Source organism: Protopterus annectens, chromosome 3.part0 (assembly GCF_019279795.1).
Source record: "Protopterus annectens isolate FY-2018-M chromosome 3.part0, PAN1.0, whole genome shotgun sequence".
NCBI lineage: Eukaryota > Metazoa > Chordata > Ceratodontiformes > Protopteridae > Protopterus > Protopterus annectens.
In genome coordinates, this window is record NC_056731.1 from 383,304,718 (window position 1) to 383,321,210 (window position 16,493).

A 16,493-nucleotide genomic window follows, 5' to 3' on the forward strand; every position below is an offset into this window, starting at 1 on the left:
AGTGGGACGTCAGTGTGCCGGACAATAGAGTCCCCTATAACAAGTGTATTTGGTGCGTTGTTTGGCCTTATGGGCTGTGACTGTGAGGCACACTGATTTTGTGAGATATGTGATTTGTGGGTATTGAGGGGTGGCTGTTGCTTGGATATCTGCTTAGGAAGTCTTTGCTGTTTAGGCAGATTTTTATTTAGAGCCTCCGAGTATGTTTTTGTGTGTTTATGTATATATATATATATATATATATATATATATATATATATATATATACATGTGGATCTAGGACTCTCCATCGAACACACATTTTACCGAAACGTAAATGGGCGAGCTCAAATTCGTAAAAGTGCATTTTATCAAAAATGCACTTTCCCCAGAAGGTAAGTAAGCAAACAGATATTTACATGTAGGTTTAGTTGTACATCAACATGTGTAGATTGTATAACTAAACAAACTGTTGCTTAGACCGCGGTACAGTGGGGATAAGGGAATATTCCCTTTTCCTCACTGTAGTGCGATCTTGGAGTGAGAATATTAAAGTAGGGGGGTGTAGATGCACAGCCCCACAAATGAGGGTGTGCAGGGGGCTTGCTGCCATGCATAAATGTGAATAATCTTTTTATTTTTTAATATTTTTCGATAAATAGATGTACTTTCGCAAAGTGTGTTCGGTGATTTACGTTTCGGTGAAACCCGAGTTCGATGGCGAGTCCTAGATCCATATATATATATATATATATATATATATATATATATATATATATATATATATATATATATATATATATATATCCCATTTGATGCATTTAATGGCATAATATTTTGGGTTATCCTACTGGTGAATTTGAATTCTCAAGCTTCAACTCATCAATAATTGGAATTTCTCCATAGGAAATCACAGTTGGCAAATTGTGTCAACAGTGATTAAATTCTTGGTGAAATTTCCCCCTTCTTTGAGCTGGTGTGACTATGCATTTGGTATGTGTAAGTTCAGGTGGGTGCAGAGGTGTTTGCCCGCTACAAAAAAAAAATAATAATAAAAAAGTGTTATTTGGCAAAATGTTTTTATCAAATGCAGTTTGGGGATTCCAATACTCTATACAATTGCTTTCATCCACTCATAGTGGAAGCTAATGTTTTGCCATGCAGTCATGTCTTTAGGAGGGTTTATTTAGGTTTCTGTTGATTATGTTTACACATCTTTATTAGTCAGATTACTTAGATTTCTGACCTCATTTCATAAATATATGCAAAGAGAGAAAGAGCCTGGATATATCTTCACAAAGTTTGAAAATTAGAATGTTTTTTGACTGTTTTGCTTTAAGTGACACTTTTTTCTTCCATTAACCTTACCCATTTGTTGTATTTAGGTGGTGACAATGCATGACTTTGAGGCAGCAAATACAGATGAACTGAACCTGAAACGAGGAGACGTTGTGCTTGTATTTCCTTCAGAGGCACATGCAGATCAGGTAAGAATCCCACTGAACATTCAACTGATGAATCATGATAATATCTGTTCTAGCCTAGCATCTCTCTCTGTCCCGAGTCATTAAGAGGTTCATATCTTGCTTACAGATTTCATGCTAATTGTAAAATGTTATTGCAGAGTTTGTTGTGAATTATCATAGCGGCACCTTTTAGAACTAGGTTTTAGAATTTTACACTACTACAAGCCATTCTACATATATTGTTCATTCATATGCTTATTTTATATGTGTGTCATCACCATTGACTATGCAGATAATAGGCAGTAATACCATTTGCTCTACATTATCATTCTGCTAAATAAGCCCTGAACAGGGTAATTAATACATAACAACATATTATGGTACGAGTTGCACAAAATTTCACTGCAAAAGTTACTATGTAATAAAAGCCATCAGGTTCATGGTACCATTCTGACCAGTTTTTCCTAAAGAAAGTTGAAGAGCTCAAGTCGGTTTTGTGATGCTGTGTTTAAGTGAAGGGGTTGAGCTGTGGGTTACCTCTTCAGCTAGCTTGTTTCAGGCTGGTAAAAGTCTGCTTCATAATTAAGGACCTTCCCAGGCCTTTGACTGTTAAAAAACATAATATGTGTATGTTACAATATTACATGGACTGGGTTTTGAAGGCAGATATTGGAAGAGTTTGGGAGAGCTAATAGCTAAAATAAATTTCACAAATGGGTTCATAGGTAGGTACTAGGCTATTGGCTTTAGGGCCTATATAAGCCTAGCCAAAAAGGTACCCTGGCTTTTGCCACCCAAGAAAATTATTTTCTTGTGCCCCTGTCGAGCAGAGCCGCAGAAGTGATCCCCGGTGTGAATTTCTTATCTCCCATCCAATCATCAAGATTTTTCTTGAAGAGTACTAATGAGGAGCTTTGTTTGATGTAGATAGGTAGTTTGTTCCAGAGTATGGGAAGTCTCTGGGAGAGGAATCTATCCCTCCAGCATGTTCTGTTTATTGTGGTGACAAGGTTTAGGTCCCTAGAGCGTGTAGCTGAGAGGGATTGGGATTTCTTTAAGTGGAGCATGTCCAACAGCTCTGGGTTTGACATGGCTTTGTATGTTAGGCAGAGATCGCCTCTGAGTAGGCAATATGCGATGGAGTAAAGCTGGAGTTTTTTGAGAAGGTCTGTGTAGGGCATCTGTTTGAGGCTGGTAATCCTCTTTGTGAGGTATTTCTGTGGCCTTTCCAGTTGTTGTAGATGTCTTGTGAGGTACATACCAAAAGGGGTGCTGTATTCTATAATGAGTCTAATGAGTGATGAGTAGAGGGAAACAATGACCTCTTTTTTCGTGGATGAGAAACCTTTTGTGATGAGTTGTGCCACGTAGAAGGATTTCCTGACTACTGTGGCGATGTGATTATTATAGGAGAGACTACTGTTTACCTGTGTCCCAAGGTCTCTTATCACACTTTTGGTGTTAAGTAGACTACCGCCTATGTGGTAGTTCATGGATACAGAGTTTTTACCAAAAGGGATGACAATGCACTTTTTGGCATTGAGATTGAGGCCATGGCTTTGACAACAGGCATCTGTCTCAGTGAGGCTCTTTTGTAAGATGTCCACATCATTAGGAGTTTTGATTATGGCTCCTAGTTTGCAGTCATCTGCGAACTTCATTAGCCAAAGACCTTCTGTGTTAGCCTGTACTTCAGAGAAGTAGATACCAAACAGGAGAGGACCCAGGACTGAACCCTGTAGTACTCCACTTGTCACTGGTCTGAAGTCGGATTTGGAGTCTGCTACTTTCACAGTGTGGGTTCTGTCAGTGAGCCAGTTGGCAACCTATCTTGTGACATAAGGATTTATACCTAGTTTAGTGAGTTTATCTATAATTCCAGAGTGGGGAATAGTGTCAAAAGCCTTGGCAAGATCTAGATAGACTGTGTGAACCACCTTACCCTCATCTACGGCTTTGGTGACTGCTTCAAAGAAGTCTATCAGGTTTAGGAGACAAGTTCTGCCTTTTACAAACCCAAACTGGGTGGGGTCCACAGTTTGGAGATTACCAATGTCATTGTTTATAAGTTCCATGATGATATGTTCCATAGCCTTGCAGACCAGGCTTGTCAGGCTAATGGGGTAGTAGTTCCCGGGGTCCGTGGTGGCTCCCCCTTTGTGGAGTGGGATGACCGTCACTGTGTGCCATTCAGTGGGCACAAAGTGTAAGGTGAGGCTATGATTGAACATGGTGCTTAGGTGGGGTGCTAGTTCATTCTGTAGTTCATGTAGAATGCAGTCTGGGATGTTGTCAGGTCCCATGAATACTGTGTTCTTGGCTTTGGAGAGAGTGTTTTTTACCTGTGCAACCATGATTACAGGAACTTTGCATTCTTCCGGTATAGAGATGGGTCCTTTAGGGGATGAGAGGGGGGGTAAAGTTAGCACTGAACCTATCTGCCAGGATTTTGGCAATATCAGTTGGTTCTGTATATTTAGTGCCATTGTGCTGTAACTCAGAGCAGATCTGAGTGTTACCATTGAGATTCTTGACTAAGCTATAGAATGCTTTGTGGTTGCCTTTAGAATCAGTGGTGATTTTGTTTTTGTAACTAGCTTTGGAGGATCTTATGAGGGATCTTAGCTTCTTACTGAGGCTGACCAGGGAGTTCCCCCAATCATGGGATTTTACTCCTTTTTGCAACAGTTTCTTTCTTCTGTTGTAGAGTTTGTTTATGACAGGGGACCATCAGATTGGCTTCCTCTTTTTGGAGGATAGCATCTTGGTTCTGTTAGGAATTGCACGATCCATGCACTCATGTAAGTGCTTATAAAGTGCATTTGTGTAGGATTCAGCAGTCGTACCTCTATTATCCATCTGCATGGGTGTCGTGAAGTTTTCCACTTCTGTCTTAAGAAGCATGAAGTTGCAATCACAAGCTACTATAGTGCTCTGAAATTGTTCCAGGCTGAAGAACTAATATATTTTTTCTTTAGTCATCCTTTTTTGTTAATTGAAAAAACATTTTATGTTGAATATAAAAGTGAGAATATGTATTTTAAATATACATTAGGATAAATGCAATAGTAGTTTTAAAACAAAGGCAAACCTCTTCAGAGTAAATAGGTAGTAAACTTTAATGGACACTATATCACTACAAGCAAAAGTAAGTGATGGTGATATCATTATATCATTACAAGTAAATTATAAGTTGTGTTTGTCCAAACAAGATGAAAAGCTTTGCCATGACACTTATGGTTACTTACATGCTGAAAAAATGCATAGCTCATAGCTAGGTAGGTAGGTGCACACACTTGGGCATCTGCTGGTATAAAGTAAAGCTTGATCTTGACATGCTCTCAGGTTATGTAGAATACAATGGCCCTCAGTTGTAGTTCCTTAAGTTCTTTAAAGGGCAATTTTTTGCTAAAGAAATGATGGTGATATTTTCTTGGGAGCTGCTTTCCATTTTCATATAATGGTTTTATGAGCTGCTGTCAGTATCAGCCAGAGTATGAACCTTTTACTTCTCAAGATGCATTGTGGGATGGAAACTAAAGAGTACTAAGTATCTGGTGACTTTACTTTTAATCGTCTATAGGATCTGGCAGAAGTGTTGTGTATTGTGATATAATTGTTCTAATAAATGACAATGGCAGAAAAAAATTATCAGTCTGCAGAAATATGCTGATTGCATCTCAAGGAAGCTAGATGACAAACATCAAACATTCTGCATAATCAGCTATAGGCAAAAGAGGCCGCTTGGTGTCCAGCAAGATGAGGACATAGTTGCTTAAAGCTGCTCAGAACAGTAATCGGTTGTGCTTGAATTTAAATGTGGGAAATCTTAATAATGCCCCCAATTCCAAAATTTGAGTGTTTTTTATGTTTTATTTATTTTAATACTTAATGAGGGCATGTAGTAGGAAACGACCGTAAGTCAGACCACCCATCTGTTTCAATTTTGGAGGAATGATCCGATTTTCAGGTTTGATTTACCCCTACAAGTGATGTTCGTATTATTTGGAGGTGCATCCCTATTTTCAAGCTTGATTTACCCCTTCATGCAATTTTCTGAACCCCCTCATCACGTGTGATTTTTGAAGTTGTTTGGTACACAGAAAACTACACTACATGGCCAACATACTAGTGGCAACAATAATTTAAAAAAGCGGACACACATCTTTTATCTCCATTTCTCTGAAGTGAACATAGATGATCTTGTATGGTAGAATTTAACATTGCCGTTCATTAAAGTCTTCAGATATTACACTATCTCTTTGATAATTTTCTTATAATTTCCTATGTGCTTATAATTTCCCATCATTTTTGTTACTTTTTTAATGCATTTCTGAGTAGTATCCCACCATCATACTGGAAGCAGGAATAGTTGGTATTCAAATGTTATGCTAATTAGATGTCCAGATTGTTGGCTTGTTGGCTAGATGCACCTACTTTTCAAGGGCCTTTGTTCCTATTTTCAATGTCTATAGGTTGAGAGGTGTGTGCTAAGTGGGTTTAAGAAGTAGATCAGATCCAAGGTCTGTCACTTACAATTTCGGGAAGTGGAAGGTAGTTTAAAATGGATGAAATGCATCATCTACTGAATTTGTAACCAAAAGTCAGTAATTAGTTAGATAATTCTAATAAAAAACTGAAGTCCTTTGGGTTATGTCTGTTATGTCATTAGCCCATGTCACTGATTCACTGAGGGTTGTGAGAATGGCATAAATCATGTAGTCTCATCATGTGATGCTATAATAAATATGTAATTTTTATTTTTATTACTTATTTATTCATTTATTTATTTATTGTGGCACTATGCCTCAGCAATTACCTCTGTTCACTCACAATACAAGCTGTTCTGGTTCTGGGGTGCCTTTTGTAAATGTACCTGTTGTTGGTGGAAGTTCATGAAAGCTAGTGGTTAAAAGCATAATTAAATTGCAAGTGACAGTTCTTACTAAGAATCCAATGCCAGGGAAGAGTCCAGCTCACATAAGTTATCTTCCAGTGTCCCAGGATTGAAGCCTATCTCTTGCTTTCTATATCTGAAATGAAACAAATTTTCTGTCTAAAATTTCTTTAAACTAATCACACTATTCAGACAAATTCAGTAATGTGACTAAATCTAACATTTGATGAATGACATCTTTAAACTGGCTCTCAAACACCCAGTCTCTTTACAGTTACTTAGATTTAACCATCTCAGCCTAGGTAACATATCTTTCTGCAGCAAGCTACTTTCAAACAAATCACACCATGGTCCATACTACAGTAGGCTAGGTAATCATCTCTCATACAGTATAAATATGCAATTTATTTGCATAGCTTTTATTTATCCTATAAAATCTTTTATACCTGGGGAGTAGCAAGTGAAGTCAGTTACCAAAATATCTTCCAGCCCTACCAAATCCATCACTGACATTGTGACAATGTGTCTGGTCAGTAATGTATCCAAGGAAGACGGTCTGTACATCATAGGATCCCTTTGTGCCTGATCCTGTGCAGTTATTGTATTCTAGCCCCCAACCCAAATACAACAGCTCTCACTGAAGGCTGCTTACTCTTCTCAAGAGGGAAACTGTGTCAGTCTGTAATGCCCCCTAGTGGAAGAAACATATTAGTGAAGGTTGTCCTTTTTCCTTCAAGCAGTTCTTTGCAGTTATTTCTGTCGTGTTTATCCTCTTCCCTTTTTTTCACCCTGGAATAAAAATAAATAAATAAATAAACCACTCCCCTATGTCTGTCCTCAACATATCTTGAAAAGATCTTGGAGTAGTCAAAGTTTAATTAGCTTTCAATGCTCCACTTCATCCAAATGTGTTTGTTTTAAGAATGTTTTATGATGCTATGATTTCCTTTTATAAATTTATTTTTTTTACCCATTTTGACCAGTGTAGTCACAATAAGCTAGTAGCTTCTTTTTAGGGGAGACCCAAGACAGCCTTTATAATACTAGGGGGAATTTGTCCACGTTATCAGGGAAATTTTTCTATTCTTTTTTATTGGTGCCATGGGATATTTTACATTGACCTGTGCTTCCACCACCGTTAGCACAGGGCCTTGGTTTAATATTTCATCTGAAGAATGACACACACAGGACTGCAGCACCCCTTTTACGCTGCACGTCAGCATTAGCAATCCATATACCTGGTGTGGAAATAGAGTCCATGGACTTTCACAATGAAGGTGATTATGTTACCTGCTGCAACAATGACACTGCATAAATAAATATTCCAGCCTTTTTTAGTGTTTTCCAGAGTCTTGTGATGCCCCACACCTTTTTTCTTTCTTTTTTCCTGTTTCTGTTTTACTTTCTTTCCATGGCATAACTTGTGTTCCTACCTGACTGGTTCACCTTGCTAAGCCTAATTGCCAGGTGCCTCTCCCTTCCTATATTCTTATTTTCATCCTCTTCCTCTTCTATCTCCATATAAGCATTACTGCATGCTTTCTGTTTTCTCATTCCCTCTTTTTTTTCTTATTTATTTACATGCCACATATAAGATGATACGCATGTCTTCCAACTCAATGATATCAGTGATATTGCTCACAACATGGCCGCAATGCTGACCTTCCTTTTGCATGCACACTCATCTGGTATAGGTATATATTTATATGTTTGTGCAAGTTTATGAAGCAAGGAATGGGACATGCCATAACATGCAAGCCACCAGTCCAGTTGACTCGCTGGCTGCACAAATCTCAACATGCATGATGTGGTACGAATCTGCATCTCATAGCTCTACTTTATACTTGTTCTTCTAGTCAAATCCTCAGGAGGATGGAACTGTAATATACTAACTCTTAACCAGGTTGCTCTCGCCTCACTTAAACCTTTTTATTTCTATGACTGATGAATCTACATTAGCACAGACACAGGTACAAAAGGGACACTACAGTGAACAACTCAGTATACTGCATGAACCTCATCTGGCATTTAGCACAGAAGACTAATGCTCTGATGTGTTAATGAGCTGCTACCTTTGCAAGAGTTCAAGGTTTGAATCTTTTTACCTTCATTTGCCTATTCTATGACCTTAAACAGGTCATTAAACCAGACAGTGCTTTGCAGCAGCTGGGAATTTTGGCTTGGCTCATTAATGGTGTCTTGAATTGCATGCATAGTAATTGCCTATAGACCAAGTCAGCCCAAACTATGTTTCATAGTCAGACTAGAGCCACAAAGCAGGTAGTCTGAATAAAGATGCTTACAGTCTGGGGAGGATTAAGTATACTGGTGATAACTACAGAATAACAGAAAACTCCAAATAATATGAAAGATACTTGGTTTGAGCAGCACCATTTAAAATGACCATAAATTGATTGCAAGCTGCTGCAAGCCATTACCGTTCCTGGCAAACCAAACAAAATCTACTATACTATATGAACTTTCTAAACTCCTAAGGAGAGTGGATATTGTTCTTTCACTATTACAAACCTCTAAACTGGAAGAGACAAACTTGCATACATAAGATGGAGGAATGGATTTTTTTTGCTGTAATCAAAGGCGTCATTCACAATGCAGCAGCCTTGCATAAAAGCAACAGCACTACTACAATGAAGCATGTAATCCTCAGTATTCCATTATTTACAAATATTATATCAACATTACAAATATTATATCAACATTAAAAATATTATATCAACATTAATCAGGAAAATTGTAAGCTGATCAACTCATTGCATCCTTTATCCTCTTTATAACTTACTCTACACCTAAAAATGTTTGTTAAAAAACGTAATTGATCCTTTTTTCTGTCCCAACTTTTGCCTAGTTAAGATACTTCCATAATTCTCATTTTTCCATCTCCAGAATGTATAACACTGTTTGTCAAAAACTGGAACTAATAGGCAAAATGTGGAACAGTTAACAACTTCAAATAAGAATCACATAGCATTAATAACTGTTTCTTCATACTTAATAAAAAGTTATTTGATGAATAAATATAATTCACTGTTACTTACTTACATATTGATAAAAAGTTCTTTACAATGTATATTTAACAGACCATTTCAAAGAGGAGCATGGCAGAATATTGAATTTTTTTAAGAATTAAAATAAGGAATGTAACACACACACACACACACACACACACACACACACACACACACACACACACACACAAACACACACGCACGCACACACTAGCAACATTGGAGTTCTATGAATTGTGAAACACTGGATAGTTGTAAAGCATTTCATATAACATAGTTCCTACCACGATGCAGTTACTAACTTTATAAATGTTTTCTTTTCTTGCATTGTAGGAGGCTGGTTGGCTTACTGGCATTAAAGAAACTGACTGGGTGGAACATCATGAAATCAATGGCTATAAAGGGCTTTTCCCAGAAAACTTTACAAACCGTATGGAATAGGCACCTTTTACCAAGGCCTTAGACCTTGAAAAGTAAAACCAGCAGGAATATCAACTTCCTTTACAGGCAGAAATGTGATGGCCTGAGATTACTGATAATTGTTGTTTGACTGGTACAGTAAAGAATTTGATAAGGTGTGTCAAATACGCATGATCGGCAGAAATGAGCTAGCATCTTCTGAGTAAATAAATGCTATCCCTGTTTACTTGTAAGCAGTGGTAAACCTTTTCTGTGCTTTGTTGGAGCTCTGGTGAAGCCTATATTCACCCGCTTTCCCTTCAGATCTGCCACCACATTTTTGAAGTGACACCTTAACTCAGCATCAGGTGTGTTGTATTTTGTTGCAGATGATTTTCTTCCTGTTCTCTGATCAGGAGACTGGTTTAAATTAATTGTTGTATGTGTTCCCAAATGGCTGCAAACTTTGTTACTTTACAATCCTCCTCTAACTGTATGTTAGCCTGCATTGTAGGTGGCTTTATTTTTCACTAGTCCATTAGTAAATGCATTGTAGTCATCATTTTTTAACATTGATGTATTTTTTAAGCACAGGTGTTGCTATTCCATGGCCAACATTATATCTGCATCTGTACTTGCATTTTAAATATAGTATTATAAACAATCAGAGTGACAGGACTCTGTGTGACAGCTAAATAGAGTTTACATTTTTCCCTGCATACCAGCTGCTGTGAAATTTCTCATGTTTTTGGGAGGCATGAGACAAGCTTAACAACTGTAAATCAGGGTTAAGGGAAAAAGTCTGTCCATTTCAGAACACTTTATATGGATATTTTGTTGAGTTTTATTTATTAAAAAAAAAATAAAAAAAAAATATTGCACAGTTCAGCTCAGCAATGACCTGCTTAAAATAGTATTTATTTCAAAAATGGTGAAATAATTTCAAGTTTTCTGTGTTCTGTCATCACAGAACAAAACTGTGGTACTATGTTCAAATGCAAAATATTGTCATCCTTGGTGAATATAAAAAGGAAATCTATGTAAATGGTAAAATAATTAAGCTATGCATCAGATACAGAATAATTACAGTTTGAACTACACTAACACTTCAGAACAAAAATTGTAACATTTTTATAAAATTCATCCAGTGCTGTATCTGTTTTGAAACAGTTTTACAGAAATGTTTAACTAGAACTCAGTAATGGAAGCAGAGATCAACAGTCATGTGTTTCATTGTATGTCAACTGTTGTTAACATAGACCAGTTATCATTTTTGTATTACATAATATATTAAAGAGAGGTGAAAAGAATAATTTTATATTTTATTAAAGTATGGGTAGCTGTATGACCATTCGTTTATAATTTGTTTAAACCTTTTCACTTTGTCTGCTAGGCCTGATTGTTTAAGCTTCCTCTCATACTGTGACAGTTTGTGTTTGATGAAGCAGCTGAATAAAATGAAAACCAATTTCAATGTTTCTTGGACATCAGAACTTCTTACTCTTTGTAATCAACACACAGTCGCCATCCAGAATTATGAAATATATATTGATATTTTCTGTCTGGAAAACATACAACATCGCCTTGATAGTCTAATATTATCTGTAGCATACTCTTACCTTGCTGTTGGCAGGACAGACACTGAGGCACTGTTTTGAGTAAAAGTAGCAGATATCATGGCAAGTGCAACATCTATTCCAATTACTATATATATATATATATATATATATATATATATATATATATATATATATATACACACACACACACACACACACACACACACACACACACACATATGTGTATATACATATATATATATATATATATATATATATATATATATATATATATATATACACACACACACACACAGACACACATATATATTGTGCCTGCAGATTCATTTGTGCTGCTGTTTTCTTTTGTGTTTGATAGTTCTTCACTTTCATTTTTAGACACACGTTGAAGAAATAAACTACCACAAGTATGATTGCTGTATAATTCTCAAAAAGATGTTTTCTGTATGTCAGTGAAACCAAAGATAATAAACAGCAGTGTGGGGTTAAAATGAGACCGATGTCACACAAAGCCAATTCATACAAGTTAGCGCTTGTCAGAATTGCTGCCTAATGGTTGTCAGTGGAATACCACTGTTAGTACATAAATTGTGTCTGCAGTGTTATCATACTTGAAGTGTAGTGCCTGAAACAAAATCTGTCTGTTATGAGACATGCAGACTCATTTTAAGATATTATTCCTTTCATTCATGACCTTTGCCTAATTATGGACACCCTTAATTTTTCAGGGGAACATAAATCATATCACTCAGACTTCTAGTGCAAGAAATCTAGGCAAAAGCAAAAATAATTGGGGGACAAAGCCCCATAATTAGAGACAATTTTTAAATATTGGTCTTAAAATTTTAGAAAGTTGATAGAATAACAGGTTTTGTATTAACTTGCATTTTCTGAAGGATATGCAATCTGAAACTCAAATGTCTGTCATTATTTAATTACTTCAATCATCAAATGTTAAATCAGCAGGTTCCAGTTGTTAATACATCTCCATTAAAGTACATTGGAGATACCTTCCTTTCTGTTTTTAGATTTGCACTCTCTGATATAACATTATAAACCTGAATCCTGACGACCATGTTTCAAATAAGATTGTAGGCAAACCTTAAAAGTACAAGCTGCAGATAATTTTAACTGATGCTGGATTTTCTAGACCCATACATCACATTTTTTTAACAAGAAACATCTTTATTGAATTATCACTTATGACATAGGCAATCATACATTTATATAAATGAAAAATCATATTGACATATTTTCAGTTGCAAACATTACATATCACTTATAATATTTTATACAGTCATTGTCAGTCAGATATTACATAGCTCATTCAGTTTCTGCCTTACATTAAACATCATTCCTCCACCAAAACATTATTCTGCATGTGCTGTTCCCACAATTCCTCTTTTTCCATGTAATTTGCTCCTACCCTTTTCTAAAAATCCCACTCCCAGTTCTTTTATCGCTGTTACCATAGTCTCTACTTCTAGTAAGGTTGGTTTAGACTTTGTTTTCCATTTTCTAGTAACTGCTTTAATGGCAGCCACCAGAATTAAACTCAAAGGCCTTATTATATTCAGGCAATTCTGATTCTGATATCAAAGCTCAAAAAATTATTTTTTTAGTTACACCAACTTACCCAGCATTTCTGACAAAGTAGTCTGCAGGGAATTTTTAAACTCTGCCAAATCATTACACAAAAAACATATGTTGCCAATTACGTCTTTCTTCCCCATCACACACCTCCAACATTGCCAAACTACCCAAGAAAAAAATCTTTGGAGTTTGCTTGGAGTGTAAAAATACATATGCAAACACTTCCTAGCAAAAAACCTAAATCTCCTACAATTTGTTGCATATTAGGGAGCCATACATATATCCTACCATTGTTTCTTTGTGAATTGCTTATCCAGTCTCTCTTCCCAAATCTTTCTAACCTCTAATGACTGATTTCTATAGTTAACATCCAATAGTTTTAGTAAGCAAACCACAAGATGTTCCTACTCTTAGCTGGTGATGTGTTTTATGACTATTTTTGCACTAAAAACAAGACTTGCCAACTTTAGAAGTACATCAGCTTTACAGCTTTACAGTTTATATTTAAAGCATATTACACCTTTCTCATCCTAGACTGTCTCATTTTGTGACTCTTAAAATATAAAATATTCCCATTTTCCTTTTATAACAATATGTAGTCTATTTGATAAAAAAGAATATTAAATTTTTAAGAGTCTGTCTCCCAAACAAGTACAGGGTAAGCTAATGTGATCTTTTTTACTAACAAAGTAAAGGTACACCCCACTACATAGATACAAACATACACACAGACACACACATGCACCTGTATACAGACACACACACACACACACACACACACACACACACACACACACACACACACACACACACACACACACACACACACACACACACACACACACACACACACACACACACACACACACACACACACACACACACACACACACACACACACACACGCACACACACACACACACACACACACACACACACACACACACACACACACACACACACACACACACACACACACACACACACATGCTTGCCACTCAAATGCACGTATTATAGACATGCATGCACACTAAGTACTCACATAAATGCAGGTATACATGCAGAGACACACATAAGCACACACGTGCATGCATACATACACATACCTCCTGAACCTGATCAACTTCTCTGAGGCAGTCACCAAAGCCGTGGATGAGGGTAAGGTGGTTCACACAGCCTATCTTGACCTTGCCAAGACTTTCAACACCATCCCCCATTCTGGAATTATAGCTAAACTCCCTAAACTAGGTATAAATCCCTACGTCACAAGATGGGTTGCCAACTGGCTCACTGACAGAACCCACACTGTAAAAGTTGCAGACTCCAAATCTGACCTCAAAGCAGTGACAAGTGGAGTACCACAGGGTTCTGTCCTGGGACCTCTCCTGTTTCGTATCTACTTCTCTGAAGTACAGGCTAACAAAGAAGGCCTCTGGCTAACGAAGTTCGCAGATGACTGCAAACTAGGAGCCATAGTCAAGTCCCCAAATGATGTGGACATCCTACAGAAGTGCCTCACTGAGACACATGCCTGGTGTCAGAGCCATGGCCTCAAGCTCAATGCCAAAAAGTGCAGTGTCCTCCCCTTTGGTAAAAACTCTGTACCCATGAACTACCACATAGGCAGCAATCTACTTCACACCAAATGCTTGATAAGAGACCATGGGACCCAGGTGGACATTAGTTTCTCCTTTGATAGTCACATTGCCACAGTAGTCAGGAAGTCCTACGTGGCACGCCTCATCATAAAAGGGTTCTCATCAGGAAAAAAGAGGTCATTGTTCCCCTCTACTCGTCACTCATTAGACCCATTATAGAGTACAATGCCCCTTTTAGAATGTACCTTACAAGACATCTGCAGCAGCTGGAAAAGCCACAGAAGTACCTCACAAAGAGGATTACTGGCCTCAAACAAATGCCCTACACTGACCGCCTCAAAAAACTCCAGCTTTACTCCATAGCATATTGCCTACTCTGAGGTCATCTCTGCCTAACATATAAAGCTATGTCAAACCCAGAGCTGTTGGACATGCTACACCTAAAGAAATCCCAATCCCTCTGAGCTACACGCTCTAGGGACCTAAACCTTGTCACCACAATAAACAGGACACGCTGGAGGGATAGATTTCTGTCCCAGAGACTTCCTATACTCTAGAACCAGCTACCTATCTATGTCAAGCAAGGTCTGCTATGAATATTTCGCATGGCTATGAAGTATTCAAACAACATATGTTCGAATACTTCATAGTTCGGCAGGTGATGTGAGCAAACGTTATTATTGCGAATGGACTGTGCATTCACAATTATAACGTTCGCTCATGTAAGGGAATTGCTGTACAGTGCGGTTAGGGAACTACATCCCTTTCCTCACTGTGGTGCGATCTCGGAGTTGGAATATTAAGTTAGGGGGTGTGGGGGGCGTTGCCCCCCTGCATAAATGTGAGTTTACGCTAGTTCAGTAGGGAGTTAAGGGAAGGGTGGGAGTGCTGTTAAATGTTGGAAATGTCGCGAGCAAAATTTTCAACACTTAACAGCTGTGTTTCGACATTGGGTACGTACGGAATTGTGTACTTTCCGGGAAACAGTTCGCTGATAAGTACACATTTCCAGTTAATTTTCGACATATTGATAGTAAACCGTCAAGCAAAGTTCTTCATTAGCACTCTTCAGGAAAAATCTTGATGAGTGGATGGGAAATAGGAAATGCACCCTGGGGATCACTTTTGTGTCTCTGCTGGACAGTGGCACAGGAAAATAACTTTCTTGGGTGGTGTAAGCTATGGAACCTTGCTGGCTAGGCTTACGTAGGCCCTTGGGCCTATATATGTACACACAAACACATACACATACACTTGAGGATCTCTGAATGTATACAAGATGGAAAGTTTGTGACCCAGCATTTTAGTTACTAAATTATGCTTTTTTTTATTGACTGTATTCTGTATTTTTCTTCTTTGCTCATCTAGGTGGTCATATAATTTGGCACTCATTCCTTAAGAGGAATATGTTTAGTATATTTAAATTTCTAAACAAAAATGAAATATAAATGACTGTGCAAAATAGTTTTGTGTATTTCGTTTTTAAATGCAAGACTGGAAAAAAAAATCATGAGAGATTAATGTTTGAAGACTTTGCAGAGAGAATTGAACTGAAAGCTTTTTCCCTCTAAGAAATTTATTTATTGACTGTCTTTTGTTGGTTTGACAGGACAAGTTGCCTGCACCCATCTTTTATAGAAATGTAATGAGACAAACCTACAGAGGTGCTGTCTGCAATAAATATGACAGTTACTGGCTATGCCATTTGTAGATCAAATAGAGTGGAACTTAATTCAAGGCTAATGGTGCATGAACTGTTTATACTGGAAGGGTAACTGTGAACAATTTTACCACTATGCATGAGAAAATGTAGCTCTCATCTGCTAAGTACATTACAGTTCATGCTTCTATGCTAAATAAAGAGAGCAGATATCTGTATGCACATACTTCTGTGTAGGGTATTCAGAAAGAAGCAGAAATGTGACTGTGCAGTAGTAAATAGCACAATGAAATCA

General features: G+C 37.4%; 1 protein-coding gene across 1 annotated transcript in view; it reads left to right on the forward strand.

The window, feature by feature from the left end:
- Positions 1–11,245, forward strand: part of AMPH (amphiphysin) — a 1,643,383-nt gene extending 1,632,138 nt beyond the window's left edge. Inside the window, exons 21-22 of the mRNA XM_044064832.1 lie at positions 1,365–1,466; positions 9,702–11,245. Coding sequence (XP_043920767.1) covers positions 1,365–1,466; positions 9,702–9,809 — 210 coding nt within the window. The 3' untranslated portion in view covers positions 9,810–11,245. The remainder of the gene's footprint in view (positions 1–1,364; positions 1,467–9,701) is intronic.
- Positions 11,246–16,493: the final 5,248 nt, after the last annotated feature.